This window comes from Caretta caretta, chromosome 10, assembly GCF_965140235.1.
Source record: "Caretta caretta isolate rCarCar2 chromosome 10, rCarCar1.hap1, whole genome shotgun sequence".
Lineage (NCBI taxonomy): Eukaryota > Metazoa > Chordata > Testudines > Cheloniidae > Caretta > Caretta caretta.
The window spans coordinates 8,144,790-8,159,114 of record NC_134215.1 but is presented as its reverse complement, the minus strand read 5'-3'; the positions used below and the strand labels follow the sequence as shown (position 1 = coordinate 8,159,114).

Here is a 14,325-nt window from a genome sequence, read left to right as displayed (position 1 = left end):
GGCCTGTGATGTACAGGAGGTCAGACAAGAAGATTGCAGACCTTCTGGCCTTGGAATTTATGAATCTTTGAGAGTTCCAGCACTACTCTGCAGACCCAGAAAGTCTGGATAAACTTTAGGGTACTTACCTGAACAGAGTTTCTGTATTTTTGTGAGGTCTTGCCCACTCCCAGTCCTTATCCTTTTACAGATCCCTTTCATGGGCATTAACACTGTTGGTTCTGGCAGCAAACACTCTGCACATTTCTTAATAATAACAACGCTGCTGGACAAGAATTGGTACTGACGCATGCACCTTGCACTGAAGCCGGTTTTGAGCTCTTGTAACCCCTCTGACGTATCTTGCTGTTAAGCTTAGTCACAACTGAAATATCTTGACCCCTTTGAATTCTAACAGGGGGTAAAGCACTAGTGCTCACTCTTTCTCTTTTACATACCTGGGATGTCTTCCAGCTCTGGTGAGGGAGGGGGTCACTTTACTAACCTGCCCTGGGTGGATATTCTTGCATGTTTTTGGTGTTAAGCATGACTTTAATGTAACATAACTGAGTGTCACATCTGTGGGCTTTCCCTACCAGCAAACAGAGTACAGCAAGGCGGGCCAAATTCCTAGGCTTAACGCTGTGCTTCTCTTGCCTTTTCCTGTTTGTGTATTTCTTTTAAAGATATATAATTTCTGTCGACTTATGCATGACTCTCTTTGTGAGTTTTCTCTTTGCATGCTACACTGCTTTGGTTTGAATCTCACAAAGGTTTGTTTGTTTTTATTTTACGTTCTCATCGTACCTGTTTTTCCCTTTCACTTGTCTTCTTTTACAGGTAGAGAGATTAGATCCTCCCCACTCTTAAGATTTAGTAATAATAATCTTTTTTAAAAGATGAGCAGCCAGATGAAGAAGCCTGTTTAGCCATTACAGAAATGACATCACTATGGCAGCCATCTCCTCTTCCTGTGGCTTGGCAGGAAGTGATGTCATTTACTTTCAACCTCACTTCCTGTTGTTGTTTTTGTTCTGAAGGACTTTGTTATCTGGAATTGTGCACTTTTTGTTTCACAACAAACTAAAACAAACAAACACACCAAATTGAGCAGCTCCTCTCTCCCCAACCTGTTCCTTTCCCTCCCTGTCATCCTCACTCCCTTCCAGTCTTTCATCTCTGTTTTATTTTACTAGTGTTTCCTTTTCCATTGTTTTGGTTTTGTTTGACTTGTTTCTCATAGACTGTTACCTTAGAGATGTTTCAATGTTACCATCTGTATTTTCTGTTAATCAGAAGCAGATATTGCCCCCTTTAAAAAAAACAAAACAAAAAAAGGTGGTTTAAAAGAAAAATTGAACCAAGAACAGAAACCTTCCAAAATTGGAGCATATGGGTAGCAGCCAAAACAATCCAAGGAGCTTTCCCATGGTCAGACCTGGCCAAAGGTGTGACACTCAGAACTGGGACCCAAGTATTACTAATCTAGTATTTAATCAATTTTTTTAAGACCGAGGTGGCAGCCTCACCATCGGGTGCCTGGCAGAGGCTCCATAAAGTCAATCAAGACCTCCAAAGTGAGCTGGAAGCCCAGTGCCAGCGTCAGGAGCTGATCAATCAGCAGATCCAGTCACTGAAACGTAGCTATGGTGAGGCAAAGGATGTGATCCGGCATCATGAAGCCGAGATTCAGAGCCTGCAGGCAAGGCTCAGTAATGCTGCGGCTGAGCTGTCCATCAAAGAGCAAACTCTGGCCAAGCTGAAGAGTGACTTAAAGAGTGAGAAGGAGAAAGCCAAAGAGCAGCTGGAGGAGTGGCAGCACAGTGAGACCACTCTGAGCTCCCAGTTAAAAGCCAGTGAGCAAAAGCTGAAGAGTGCAGAGGCGCTGCTGCTGGAAAAGACACAGGAGCTGAGGGATCTTGAAATGCAACAGGCATTGCAAAGGGACCACCAGAAGGAAGTGCAGAGGCTCCAGGACAGGATTGTAGACCTGAGCAGGCAGCTGAACGCTAGTGAACAGGCTCGGATCCTAATGGAGGAGAAGTTGCAGAAGAATTATGAGGCTTTGTTGGAAAGCTGTGAGAAGGAAAAGCAGGTTTTAATACGGAGTCTGAAGGAGGTGGAGGATAAGGCCAGCGAGTACGAGAATCAGCTTCAAAACAATGAGCAGCAGATGGAAATTCTTCAGAAAGAGAAACTGAATGCAAAATTTGAAGGCAGCGAGATTGTCCACCAGCTAGAGGAGCAACTGGAGATGAAGGAAGCCAGCATCCAGAAGCTTGCTGAGGACATCAAGGAACTTGAAGGGGAGAGAGATCAGATCAGATGTAGGTTCCAAGAGCTGATGAATCAGGTTGAAGAGTCAGATAACGAAGTTGCCAAGCTGCAATCAAAGTTGAAAATGGAGGAGACCAACTATGATAAGCTGGAGCAATTGTACGAGAAAGTATCAGATCAGTTCCAGAGCGTGCAGAAGGTGCTGGAAGAAAAAGAGGAAGAGCTGAGACACGTTAAGGAAATGCACTTGAGAATGGTTGAAAAGAAAGATCAAGACCTCAATGAGGCTTTGGTTAAAATGGCTGCTTTGGGCAGCAGTTTAGAGGAAACAGAAGTAAGGTTACAGGCCAAAGAAGAGGTTTTAAAGAAGTTAGCTAATGTGGACTCAGTACCGTGTGCTAAAGATATGGAGGACTTCTGCACTAATCTTGAGGCTGCTGAAAGTCACATTCCAGACATGCCAGCTCCTGAGGGGCTTCCAGGTTTGAATTATGCACTAAAGGAGGAGGTTGCTGAACGTCCTGAGACCAGCCAGAGTCTGGCTGGTGAGCATACCATGTTGAATGCCGAAGAACTTAGGTCTCTGTTGAAGTCTACCAAGTGTCAAGACAGAGAGCCACAGCAGAAAGCCTTAGTGAAGCCTGATATAGGAACCCTAGGTGCCAAAAGGCAAAGAATCCGCTTCTCAAACATCCAGTGCCAAAAATACATCCATTCAGATGGGTCGGAGAAAAATTGGACTAGTAGCACATCTTCAGACACAAGCCAGGACAGATCACTGTCCGAGGAAAGCATGTCATCAGAACCAGTTCTTGGTTACCCAGCCTCAGGAACCAGTGACTCTGAGACTTACCTCTCAATCATCCATTCCCTGGAAACCAAACTTTACATCACAGAGGAAAAGCTCAAAGATGTGTCGATGAAGCTTGAAAGCCAGCAAGGTCATAACCAGGAAACTCTGATAGCCCTCCACCATCAGTGGGCCAGCACAGAGTCCCAGCTTAGGGAACAGCTCCAAGCTAGCTTATCTGAAGTTGGTGCTCTGGTTTCACAGCTGGAAAATGAGAGACAGGAAAAGTTCAGAATGATAAAAAATCATGTCAATGAGCTGGGAGACTTCCAAGTGAAAAATGATCAAACCCTGATCTGCTTAGAAAAATGCAGAGAACAGCTAAGGGCTTTACCCAAATCTGACCAGGAGAAAGAGAGAGATTTGTTTCTTACCACTCTGTCCAGCATGGAAACCACCTTGTCAAATGCAGTCCAGGTCTTGCAAGGGACACCCATCGCCTCTGATTATCAGCAGAGCGAAAGCTGTGTGGCTCAAACTCCACCTGCTGAAGGGAGTTTGCAGGAGGAACAGACACTCATTTCCCAGCAGCAGCAAGTTGAAATGTCTGATGGAGACCAGTTAAGATTGCTTTCTGAGAGGATAGCATTTGAAGCCTCCCTGATTAACCAAATAGCAGAATCTTTGAAAAATGCAAGCTCAGAGATTTCCCAGATTCTCAGAGAGATTCATGGGACAGCTGAGGTGGTTTTTTTAGAGCCGGCAAATGTGTCACATACAGCAATTGCCTTGGCCAACATCTTATCTAAGAAGCTGCTACTGGAAGGTGAATTTTGGAGCCAGGTGGAAGAACTGAGAAAGCACTTGGGCACCAGAGAAGAGGAGGTAGAAAGCAAAACAGAAGCAGCTAGTTTTAGTTTTCCCCAATGCCTTGTCCAAACAGTAGCAGATGCTACATTGATCAGGGCAGAACTTGGTTTTGTGGCACAGAAGATGCGAGAGTCTTTTCATCAGAGGTTAAAAACAATTGAAGAAGACCTCCACAATACCAAAACAGCTCTCCAGCAACATAAATGCATGTTAGAGGAAATCATCAAAGCATATAGGACCTCTGAATTTGACAGGGTTATGCATCAAATTTCTGAAGCACTTGAAATCCAAAAAGATGCTTCAGAAAGAACCCAAACCTCTTGGGATAGGAGTCACCTCAAGGTAATGCCATGTCAAGATTCAGCCAAGATGATACAGGCCCATGGTTTGCCAGACCATAGTAGTGAAGCTCTTGTTGCCATTCAAGAAGACCTTGCCCAACAACTCAAAGAAAAAGCAAATGTTCTTAAAGAAATATCTGTTGCCTTACTATCCTTGTCCCCTGAGGAAGCCATACGCGATTGCCAGAAGCTGCTAAAAATTTCTCAGTGTCTTTCATGTCATACATGCATGGGAGATCTTGAGCGCTATTCATCATTGTTAGTTCAAGATGCAATTATCCAGGCTCAGGTTTGTTATGGAGCTTTCAAAGTTAAACTCAAGTATGAAAGGGAGCTAAAATTTTACAAAGAGTCCTTGCAAAACATGGATGCTCTGTGTCAAGAGCGTGTAAAGACAGTGTCTGCCCTTCGTGAGGAGTACGAAGACCTGCTTCGAAAGCAGCAGAGTGAATATGCCGAGATGATAGCCATCATTGAAAGGGAGAATGTAGACCTTAAGGCAAAAGTCTCTCAGCTGGACAATCAGCGGAGGCTCTTGGAGGAAGAAGAGCACAAACACAGCAAAAACTTATTTGAGTTACAAGGCAGGTATGAGGAGGAGATGCAAAATGTGATTGAGCAGTTGACTAGGACAGAGGACACTCTGAAGGCAGAGAGAACAGAGGGCCTAAATCAACTTGATGCCATCATCCGAGATAAGCAAAACATGGAAAGGTATCACCTTGAGCAAATGCAAATGTTGGAGGACAAGTTCCAGGCCAACATAAAGGAACTGCAAATCATCCACAATGAGGAACTGCATACTTTGCAGGAGCATTACAACCAGAACCTGCTGCGCTTACAAGAAACACTAGACAATTACCAGAGGCAGCACCCAGAAGCCTTGCCTTCCAAAGGGTCTGAAACCAGTGACGGGAATGAATGGGCAACAGATCAGCCCAAGGGCGGGATGCTGGTCTCCGAGAGCGAGTTAAACTCCATGCACGGTTTGAGAGAGCGCATTCAAGAGCTGGAAGCCCAAATGAATGCCATGAGGGACGAGCTGGAGAACAAGCACGTGGAGGGGAATGCTTCAGCACTGAGGGAAAAATATCAGAAAGACTTTGAGAACCTGAAGGTTTTGAATACATTTAATTTTACCCCATAACCCTTCCTTCCTATCAATGCAATGTTCCAGTTTGTTCGGAGGCCCTTCTCGTACATATGGTTCCCCACACAGGGACAACACTCCCCATAAGACCTAAGACAGTTAAGAGAAACCAAACCAATTAAAATGACCTGTAAAGTCTCTCTCAACGCACGTTAGTTTTCTCCATGCTTCCCTTCTCTGTGCTGGGATGCATTCTAAATGTGTTGCTTAGTGCTTCTAGTCCCTTGTACCTGGCTGTTTTAAAAAGGCTCAGCACAATGAGAGAGAATTATTTGATTGGGAACGGTGGCAGAGGCTGCTGGTGATTTAGTGGTGGGAGTCGGGGTCAAAAATGGCTGTAATAATGTCACGCTGCAACCAAGCCTCCTCCAAACACGAACATTGCAGTGTTTTCCTCATGGCTGAGTCATACATTCTGTGCAAAGCAGCTTCCCAGAGCTCTTTCCTGGTCTGATCAAACTTCAAGCCCAGCTCCCTTGCCTTCAGAGCCCTAATGCAAAATGTAAATGTATACTCTCAAAACGTATGTTTGTGGGAGGAGGGGAGAATCTGTCTGGTTAAGAGGACAAGTTTTATAGACAAAAATTAATACTAATCTCGGCTCTATGTGGCTAACAGGGAAATCCAGTGTTGCTGCTTTTTCCAGCAGTTCTTTACGTGACAAACAGTGCACAGTTGTTGGAGCCCGGAAGTAGGTGCAGAAACAAAGTTTGAAGGAACAGGAGCAATGGCCACAAAATGCATTTACACACGATGCTCCACCATTCAGGGCTGGCTATCAAAGCAGCACCTGGCATTACAGCTTCTAAAGACTGTTGTTTTTTGAACTTGAGACCATTTCCAGCTGGGAGCTGGTTCTGTAGCAGTGAAATATGGAGTTGCTAACAGCGCTCGAGCTGATTTCCAGGTTGAATATGGAGCGCAGGTACCAAAAGGTCAGCCAATCCAGACTGCAAGCAAGGACCCAGGGTTCATGGGCAGAGAAGCAAGTCAGACAGAGGTGCTTGCAAGGGAGCAATAATACTTCAGAGTCAGCAGAGAGATTTTAAAGTGACGAGAGAGCCTGAGTCTAGCAGGAGCATTATTGAACCGTGCAATCTGCAAGGCTTGGAAGTAAGGGATGGGGCTAGGGTTTATGCCAGTTTCTGGATACATAAAATTTTTAGCCTGGGAAGAATGGTAAATCTACCCAAGTTCCTCTTCCTTTTCCTGAGACAAACCCCTCATTCGGCAGGAGGTGCTGGATAGATTGGAGCGTTAAGGACAGGAACCGCATTTCTTAAACACACAGGTCCTAGGATATCTGTTGCTGTGACTTCCACAGACAGCTCCAAACTCCAGTTACTCTTTGAGAGGAAAATCCCTTCCTAAACTCTTACCCAACTTCTCCCTCAGCCCAGTCACTGCCACGGTTACTCTGTCCTTGAAAACTAAAAAGACCTTGGAATCAGTGTCCCGGGAAACATGCCATTTTCCAAATAGGGTCCAAGAGGAAGAGTGTTCTTGCTTTATAAACAATTCCCTTTATTGTGCATCCCACAGTGGCCTTTTTGCTGCTTCCAAACTCGCTCGAAAAGCCATTAGACCTCACTGCCTCAGCTGTTTTCAAACTGAGACTCCCTATTGGAGACTGCTGGAAACCTGCAGTTTGCCAGATGGCAAAACAATGGAGCAGTAACCTTTGGCAGACCTGTGCTGAGGAAGGACAGAGAGAGATCTCTAGATCTCCCTCCGTCTCGCCTTCCCTCACTTGTATGAACTGAGGGGACAGAAACAAAAATATCAAATTAATCTTGGTTACTAGGAAGCTAACCCAGGCACTTTCCAAAACTCTCTTTAATATGCACATTAAAATAGCATTAAAATACTTTTCTCCTTTCTTTTGCATACTCTGGAACTTAACGACCCTCACTAATTTCTCGGATTTACAGCAATGCGTTTACAATAAACTAAATACTGTACCTACCAACCAATGTTATTAAGAAGCACTTGCCAATTTTCCTCCCTGTGTTATGCCTGTAGATAAGAATCCTAGCATAACAAAGCTACCTCACCCTGATGCTCAGTCAGCCAAGTCCAGATAGGTTATGGCACTGGGTTATTAGCAAGAAACAAGGTTGAGAAAAGGAAAAATGCCTCAGGATAAAAAAGCAAGTCAAAGAATAAAATCCAGACCTAGAATTCACACTGATCACATAGCATTAGACGATAAACAGGGGACTCTTAAGAATAAGAATCAGTAGGGCTCAGTGGGTAACGCTCTCACCTCTGGAGTCACATGTTAAGTCCTACATGAGGACTTAGGCTCATAACTAGTGCTGATGCTACAGGATACGCTCAGCAGGTGCTGTATTGATACAGGAGCCATTAAACTTTAGCCACTGAAGACAATCCAGGTTAAGGTTTAAGCTCCTCTGGTCAGTGCTGTCATTCAGTAAACCAGACTCTGATGACCCAGGCTGTATATCTGAGTGCATAGAGCAGAGAGAAACTGGCAATGCAGGGTTGGATTTGTGGGGTAGAAGTTGCAGGGGGGTCAGTTCACAACCCTTAAATTCTACTTTGGATTCATTCTGACCTCAAACTTAACTGAAACAGTTAAGTTTCTGTGGCTCCCACCAAACACACTGGTGTAAAATCAAGCAGAGCTCCAGTGAGGTCAAGGTAGCTGAATGACACCAGTCTCAAACTGGCATAAATAGGAGGAGAATCTGACCCGTGACTCAAACCCCGTTTGCCAAGAGGTTCATGAAGTATGATGGGACCATTTGGCTAGTTTAGCTCTAGTGTCAGGTTTGTAACACAGCCCTGAATACAGGCACGTTTCAGAACTCACTAGCAGAGTTTTCATCACCAAGCTTTGTCTACATAGGTCCTGCCCAGGATCTGATGCACTTTGAAGCTCCTGGAATCTCAGTTGCATTCTCTCCTGCTTGGTTTCCTGGAGTATGGGTCTGGCAAATGCATTTGTTGCTGTGTGGAGAACTGAAACTAATTCCCAGTTGCTTTGCCTTCTGATTCGTTTTCAGAGCTCTCTTCCCAAGTGGGGTGCCAGGAGGAGCAGATTAGAGGAGCTGGCTGGCTTCTGAAATGGAAGGGAAATCTTTGAGCCAGGGTGGGCCTACAAAGTGACCTACTGAGAGCGGAAATAGGGCTGGCTCCTGCACGGGGGAGCCAAGTACTGCATGTGTTATTTCTTCTGTAGCTGATGGCCTGGCACGGGGAATATGGCACCTTCATGAAATAAAGAAAAATCTAAGCAGGAGCCATGCAACTCATGACTCAGCCATCTGTGCTCTGTGGGAGCTGGTGGGTAGAGATGCTGAGGATCAGGGCTGTCGGCTTCTCCCCTGACCCGACAAACGCAGGAAAGAGGCCGTGTAGATTGGAGTTTGGTTGCTGTGATGGACAAGCACAGGGAGGCTCCATGGCTACAGCCCTAACATGTGGGTTGTGGTGCTGTTGGATCTCACCAGGGCCTGGTCAGCAGTTGGCTGGTGCTCCTAAGAGCAGCACCTATGTTCTGCAGAGGAAAATGCTGGTGATGCAGTGGGTGAAGGCCTGCCCTCCGAGTCAGTACAGAATCGAGGTTCTGGTGCTGGGATGCAGGAGGTGCCATCATTTAGATGAGAGCCAAAATTCAAGACCTCACTGTTTGTGATTATTATAAATCCCATAACACTTTCCCCAAGAGATGGCCCCATTGTCCCAGCCTTACTCCAACTCTGGTAACTAATTCTAGCACCCTGAATTCCTCACAGTTTCAACTGAATGTGGTATTCGTTCATCTTCACCTCCTGTCCTAAACTATAATACAGTGTTGCTGTTAAACAGCTACATTCCACCCTAGAGGTGGCTGCATTTCCGTGGTGGTTGCATGCCCCTTCTGTAGCCTGCACTGGAGATTAGGGGTTTGAAAAGAGACTTGAAAGCACAAATTTAATTGCTTTTGAAAGTGAGGAACTGGTAATCTGGTAAGAGCCCATCATGTTGCAACTCCAGCCTATGCAAACTCGCCAGTAATCCCTTTCTCTTCCCAAATAGATCATTGTCACTGCAGCTCAAACATGCCCTGCAGCCGTTGTCCTGGACCTCGCACGTGGCCCTGCTAATGGCTCTCCAACATACCAACTGGTACTCCAGCCCTGGGCCCCTACACGCCCCTGCCAAGGCATCTGAGTCTTGGCCTGCAGAACACCCTTGCGCTTGCCATCACGTGCCACTGCTTTACAGAGGCTGTCACTCAGGCTGAGCATCAGAAGTTTGGGATGGGAGAACGTGGGAAAGATTCCTGGAGTTCAGTAGATTTGCTGGAGGCTGCTGTTCTGGGTGTGCAAAGTTGTCCCTCGTGCAGAGAGCAATGAGTGGTACAAAGGAGGTAAAGGGGTTTGAGGGGAGTGTGAGGAACTAGGTGGGGGCTAGGAGGGAATGAACTCCAGCGCAGGCTGGGGGAGATGGTGCAGGACCTGAAGGGTGAGAGCAAGGCTCTGGAAGTAGATGCAGTAGAAGACAGGAAGCTCCCAAAGGGACGGTAGGGATGCATCCTATTACATACATTTTCCTTCCCCCATTTAGGGCCTAATGCCAACCCCACTGAAGTCCATGCTAGTCTTTCCATTCACTCCAGTGGGCTTTGGATCAGGCCCTTAGAGCAATCTCGAAAATGGAACTCTCTCCCCCCCCCCCCCCACCACCCTTGGACAGCTGTTGGGCCACTCCTTGCCTAATAGAGTTAGAGATGGCAAAGACCCCCTAGATCTGCCAGTCCCTGTCCCCTGGCTAGGGCAGGGCTAGTCCCTACTACGCGCTTACTTATCCATTGTCTGTGTGTCCATTTGCTGGCTGATCCACATTGTGTTCCCCTCTCAGGCTGTTGGGGCAGTGTGTGTGTTCACTGCAGGCACCTTGCCTGAGAGGGCATCGCTCCAGACCATGTTAGGAAGGTAAATTCCAGCTCCCCTTCCATTTTGCAGGCGACATGTGAACGAGGGTTCGCTGCCATGGAAGAGACACATCAGAAGAAGATTGAGGATCTGCAGAGGCAGCACCAGCGGGAACTGGAGAAACTGCGGGAGGAGAAAGATCGCCTGCTAGCAGAAGAAACAGCCGCTACTATCTCGGGTAAGGGCCCAGCAGAGCAGTTGCTCCACTCGTGTGTGACCTGAGGGGGAGGGGAAGGTTCCCTCAGCTGTGTGCATGAGGAAGGGGCGTATGGATGGAGCACTCACCGCAAGGCAGGGTGGACAGAAAGTGTTGCACAATCAGTGAAGAGCCCAGGGGCTAGTTTCCAGTCTGACAGTGGGAGATCAGGGTGGGTGGAGGGAGCACGGGCTGTGGAGTATAATTGCGGGAGGGTGCGAGGTCTCTGGGGCACAGTTGGGTGAGGGGCGAGGGCAGATGGGGCAGGGTTTCAGGGTGGGAGGGGGTGATTGATGGAGAGCCACCTCCCATCTCTTGTCCTGTTCTGATGTTCCTCTCCTTGGCGATAATGTAGCCCAGCCAGTTTTTCGCTCCATCTGAGGGAGGCGTTACTTACTGCTGGGGCTAATTTATTACCGATTCCACAGTGACTTCATTCTTCAGTGCCCAGGAGAATTTAAAATGCCCAAGCCCAGGCCTTGTGCATTCAGAGTCCCATAACTCAAAAAATAAACTGAATCAGGCAATTGTTGAACGTCTATTAAAAAGCAAGATTTGCAGAAGCCCTTTCACTGCTTTATGGCCATTGGCATGTAATAAAGTGATTGTGAAGCAGGGAAATTACTCACCAAGGTGACTCACATTTTGGGGGAAGGTGGGGGGGGGGACTTTGGACCAAGTGGTAAATGCATCACCTCCTGCAGAGCATTAATCCTCTTTCTGTCCTGTGCAGCCATCGAAGCCATGAAGAACGCCCACCGCGAGGAGCTGGAGAGGGAGCTGGAGAAGACCCAGCGCTCCCAGATCAGCAGCGTCAACTCGGATATTGAGGCCCTCAGGAAGCAGTACTTGTATGTTTCTCTCCCCCCCCCCCCTTTGCCTCCCCCCGCCTTCACGTTGCACTATGTGCTGCTAATGCTCTAAATTAGCTTGACTCACAGGGCACATTTTTACTCCCTTTGGAAGTGAGGCACTGAGAGAGACCTGTTGTTATAGAGGGTGATGTGGAAGCTCCACTCAGTGCCCCTCCATCCTAACCTGTGCCCTGCCCCGGACCTCCACACCACTCTGCTAGTGCTCCTCAATCCTGACCTGCAGCCCCCTGCCATCCCTGTTGTAGGCTCCCAGAAATCTTTAAATTTTCCGTCTCCAGATACCTGTATCTGCAGCATTCTCTGTGTTACAGTTAACGTAGCGTGCAGATGCATGGTGGTGTTTTCCCTGCCGCTGGAACTTTGTTATTGCTCAATCAAATCTGTTCGCACAAGGCAAAAGCACTAGCCTTCAGTGAGGACCAAATCTGTGTTAGTAGGGGAGTTGGAGGAACAACTAAGCTGCTTTAGCAGGCTTCCTGCCCATGTATAACACATCTGTGCTCAACCCTGTCCACCCACACATACTCTTTCCATCTAAGCTGAGAACAAGCACGGTAGCTTTCAGCCCAAAGAGTAATTTTTAAGTGATCAAAGGAAGTGCCTGAAAGGTTGACGTCCCTCCATTGCAGGTGCCTGAGGTCCCTTCTGGTGCAGGGGCAGGGGTTTCAGGAGAGAAGGAGGCTAGCTGGCCACCTGGTATTCTTCCAAAAGCAGAGTGTCTCCCTCACCCCCCAAGCAGATGTCCTGCTAACCCTGGGCTGTGAGGTGCCCCCTTAATCGGTGGAAAGCTGTGTACACGACCCCGGCCCCAGCCCATCTGTTTCTTGGCTTGGCCCCTCTGCAGGGAGGAGCTGCAGTCGGTCCAGCGGGAACTGGAAGTCCTTTCGGAGCAGTACTCCCAGAAGTGCTTGGAGAACGCTCACTTGGCCCAGGCCCTGGAGGCTGAGAGGCAGGCCCTCCGCCAGTGCCAGCGAGAAAACCAGGAGCTCAACGCACACAATCAGGTGAGGCACCAGCTGCCCCAGAGCTCCTTGCCTGGCCACTCAGGTTTCAGTGGGATTTTCTGGGGCAGTGGGTGGCTTCTCCCATGGGAAGAGAAGTTGGAGGCAAAGCCAGCCAGCTGAACTCCACTGGCTGTACCTGCTCTGCTGTCCTGGCCCTAGGTAATAACATTAAAGCAATGCTAAAAGCAAGCTAGCACCATGGTAGCCCTCAGGACTTGCACGGTGTCTGCATTCCTCCAGCTGTCTCCCCATGCATTCAGCCCCATCTGAACTATACAGCATTGCATAGGGGGAGCCCCACAGAGGGAGCCTTGCAAGGCAACTGGGGACAAAGCCACCCACTGCAGCATTGGATTGGGAAATCTTGTATCCCCTCTGCACACTCAGTGACTCTCTCCTCTTCCCAGGAGCTGAATAACCGCCTGGCTGTGGAGATCACACGGTTACGGACCGGGGAGGGAGGGGGAGAGGCTGCTGGCTCGCCTCTCACGCAGGGCAAGGATGCCTATGAGTTAGAGGTAAGTGCCCTGCCCCCTTTACTACTAGCATATGGAGAGGACAGGGAGGTAGCCACAGAGAAGCTGGTCTCTGATGACCAACAGGATTGCAGATGGTCCCAGCTGTAGATGGGCAAGGAGCACCACGTAGTGTAGGCCCTGACCCCCACCTGGTTAATGAGTGCATCCAGGGCACAGCCCGGGTGCTCACAAGAAAATGGCCTGGCAGTGGGCTAGGAAGAGGGGAGAATGGTGGTCAGAATTATGGTAAAACCACACACGGTGTAGTCTGAGAATGAGACTGAGCCAGCAACTGCTGGATTCTAATCCCACTTCTTCCTCTGGTTCCTCTGCTAGCCTTAGAAACATCATCTAACTTCTACCCTCAATTTTCCAGCCCTAATGTGGGGATAATGCTTATGATGCATTGGGGCTCGGTTTTGATAGAGGCACGTGAAATGTGTTGATGTGAGCATGTGCGAGCGCACCTCATTGTCAGCGCAGACCCCAGGCTCAGCTTTCTCTCCACAAGTGGGCACCGTCTTTGAACTGCCCCAAAGAACAGTCTGGTCTGAACTATCATAGAATCACAGGACTGGAAGGGACCTCAAGAGGTCATCTAGTCCAGTTCCCAGCACTCAAGGCAGGACTAAGTATTATCTAGACCATCCCTGACAGGTGTTTGTCTAACCTACTCTTAAAAATCCCCAATGATGGAGATTCCACAGCCTCCCTAGTCCATTTATTCTGGTGCTTAACCACTCTGACAGTTAGGAAGTTCTAAACCGCCCTTGCTGCAATTTAAGCCCATTGCTTCTTGTCCTGTCCTCAGAAGTTAAAGAGAACAATTTTTCTCCCTCCTCCTTGTAACAACCTTTTCTGTACTTGACAACTGTTATGTTCACTCTGTCTTCTTTTCTCCAGACTAAACAAACCCAATTTTTTCAATCTTCCCTCATAGGTCTTGTTTTCTAGACCTTTAATCATTTTTGTTGCTTTTCTCTGGACTTTCTCCAATTTGTCTATATCTTTCCTGAAATGTGGCTCCCAGAACTGGACACAATACTCTGGCTGAGGTCTAATCAGTGCGGAGTAGAGCCGAAGAATTACTACTTGTGTCTTGCTTATAACACTCCTGCTAATACATCCCAGAATGATGTTTGCTTTTTTTTGCAACCGTGTTAACACTGTTGACTCATATTTAGCTTGTGATCCACTATGACCCCCAGATCCCTTTCCGCAGTACTCCTTCCTAGGCAATCATTTCCCATTTTGTATACGTGCAAACTGATTGTTCCTTCCAAAGTGGAGTACTTTGCATTTGTCCATATTGAATTTCATCCTATTTACTTCAGATCATTTCTCCAGTTTGTCCAGACCATTTTGAATTTTAATCCTATCCT

At 47.5% G+C, this 14,325-nt stretch overlaps 1 protein-coding gene across 10 annotated transcripts in view; it reads left to right on the top strand.

Moving 5' to 3' along the window:
- Positions 1-14,325, top strand: part of MPRIP (myosin phosphatase Rho interacting protein) — a 170,790-nt gene that overhangs the window by 142,443 nt on the left and 14,022 nt on the right. For 7 of the 10 annotated variants that reach the window (XM_048866052.2, XM_048866051.2, XM_048866053.2 and 4 more), the window contains 5 exons: positions 1,490-5,374; positions 10,381-10,528; positions 11,280-11,397; positions 12,266-12,425; positions 12,833-12,943. In XM_048866052.2, coding sequence (XP_048722009.1) covers positions 1,490-5,374; positions 10,381-10,528; positions 11,280-11,397; positions 12,266-12,425; positions 12,833-12,943 — 4,422 coding nt within the window. The remainder of the gene's footprint in view (positions 1-1,489; positions 5,375-10,380; positions 10,529-11,279; positions 11,398-12,265; positions 12,426-12,832; positions 12,944-14,325) is intronic. The other 3 variants (XM_048866058.2, XM_048866061.2, XM_048866062.2) reach the window with 1 other exon arrangement.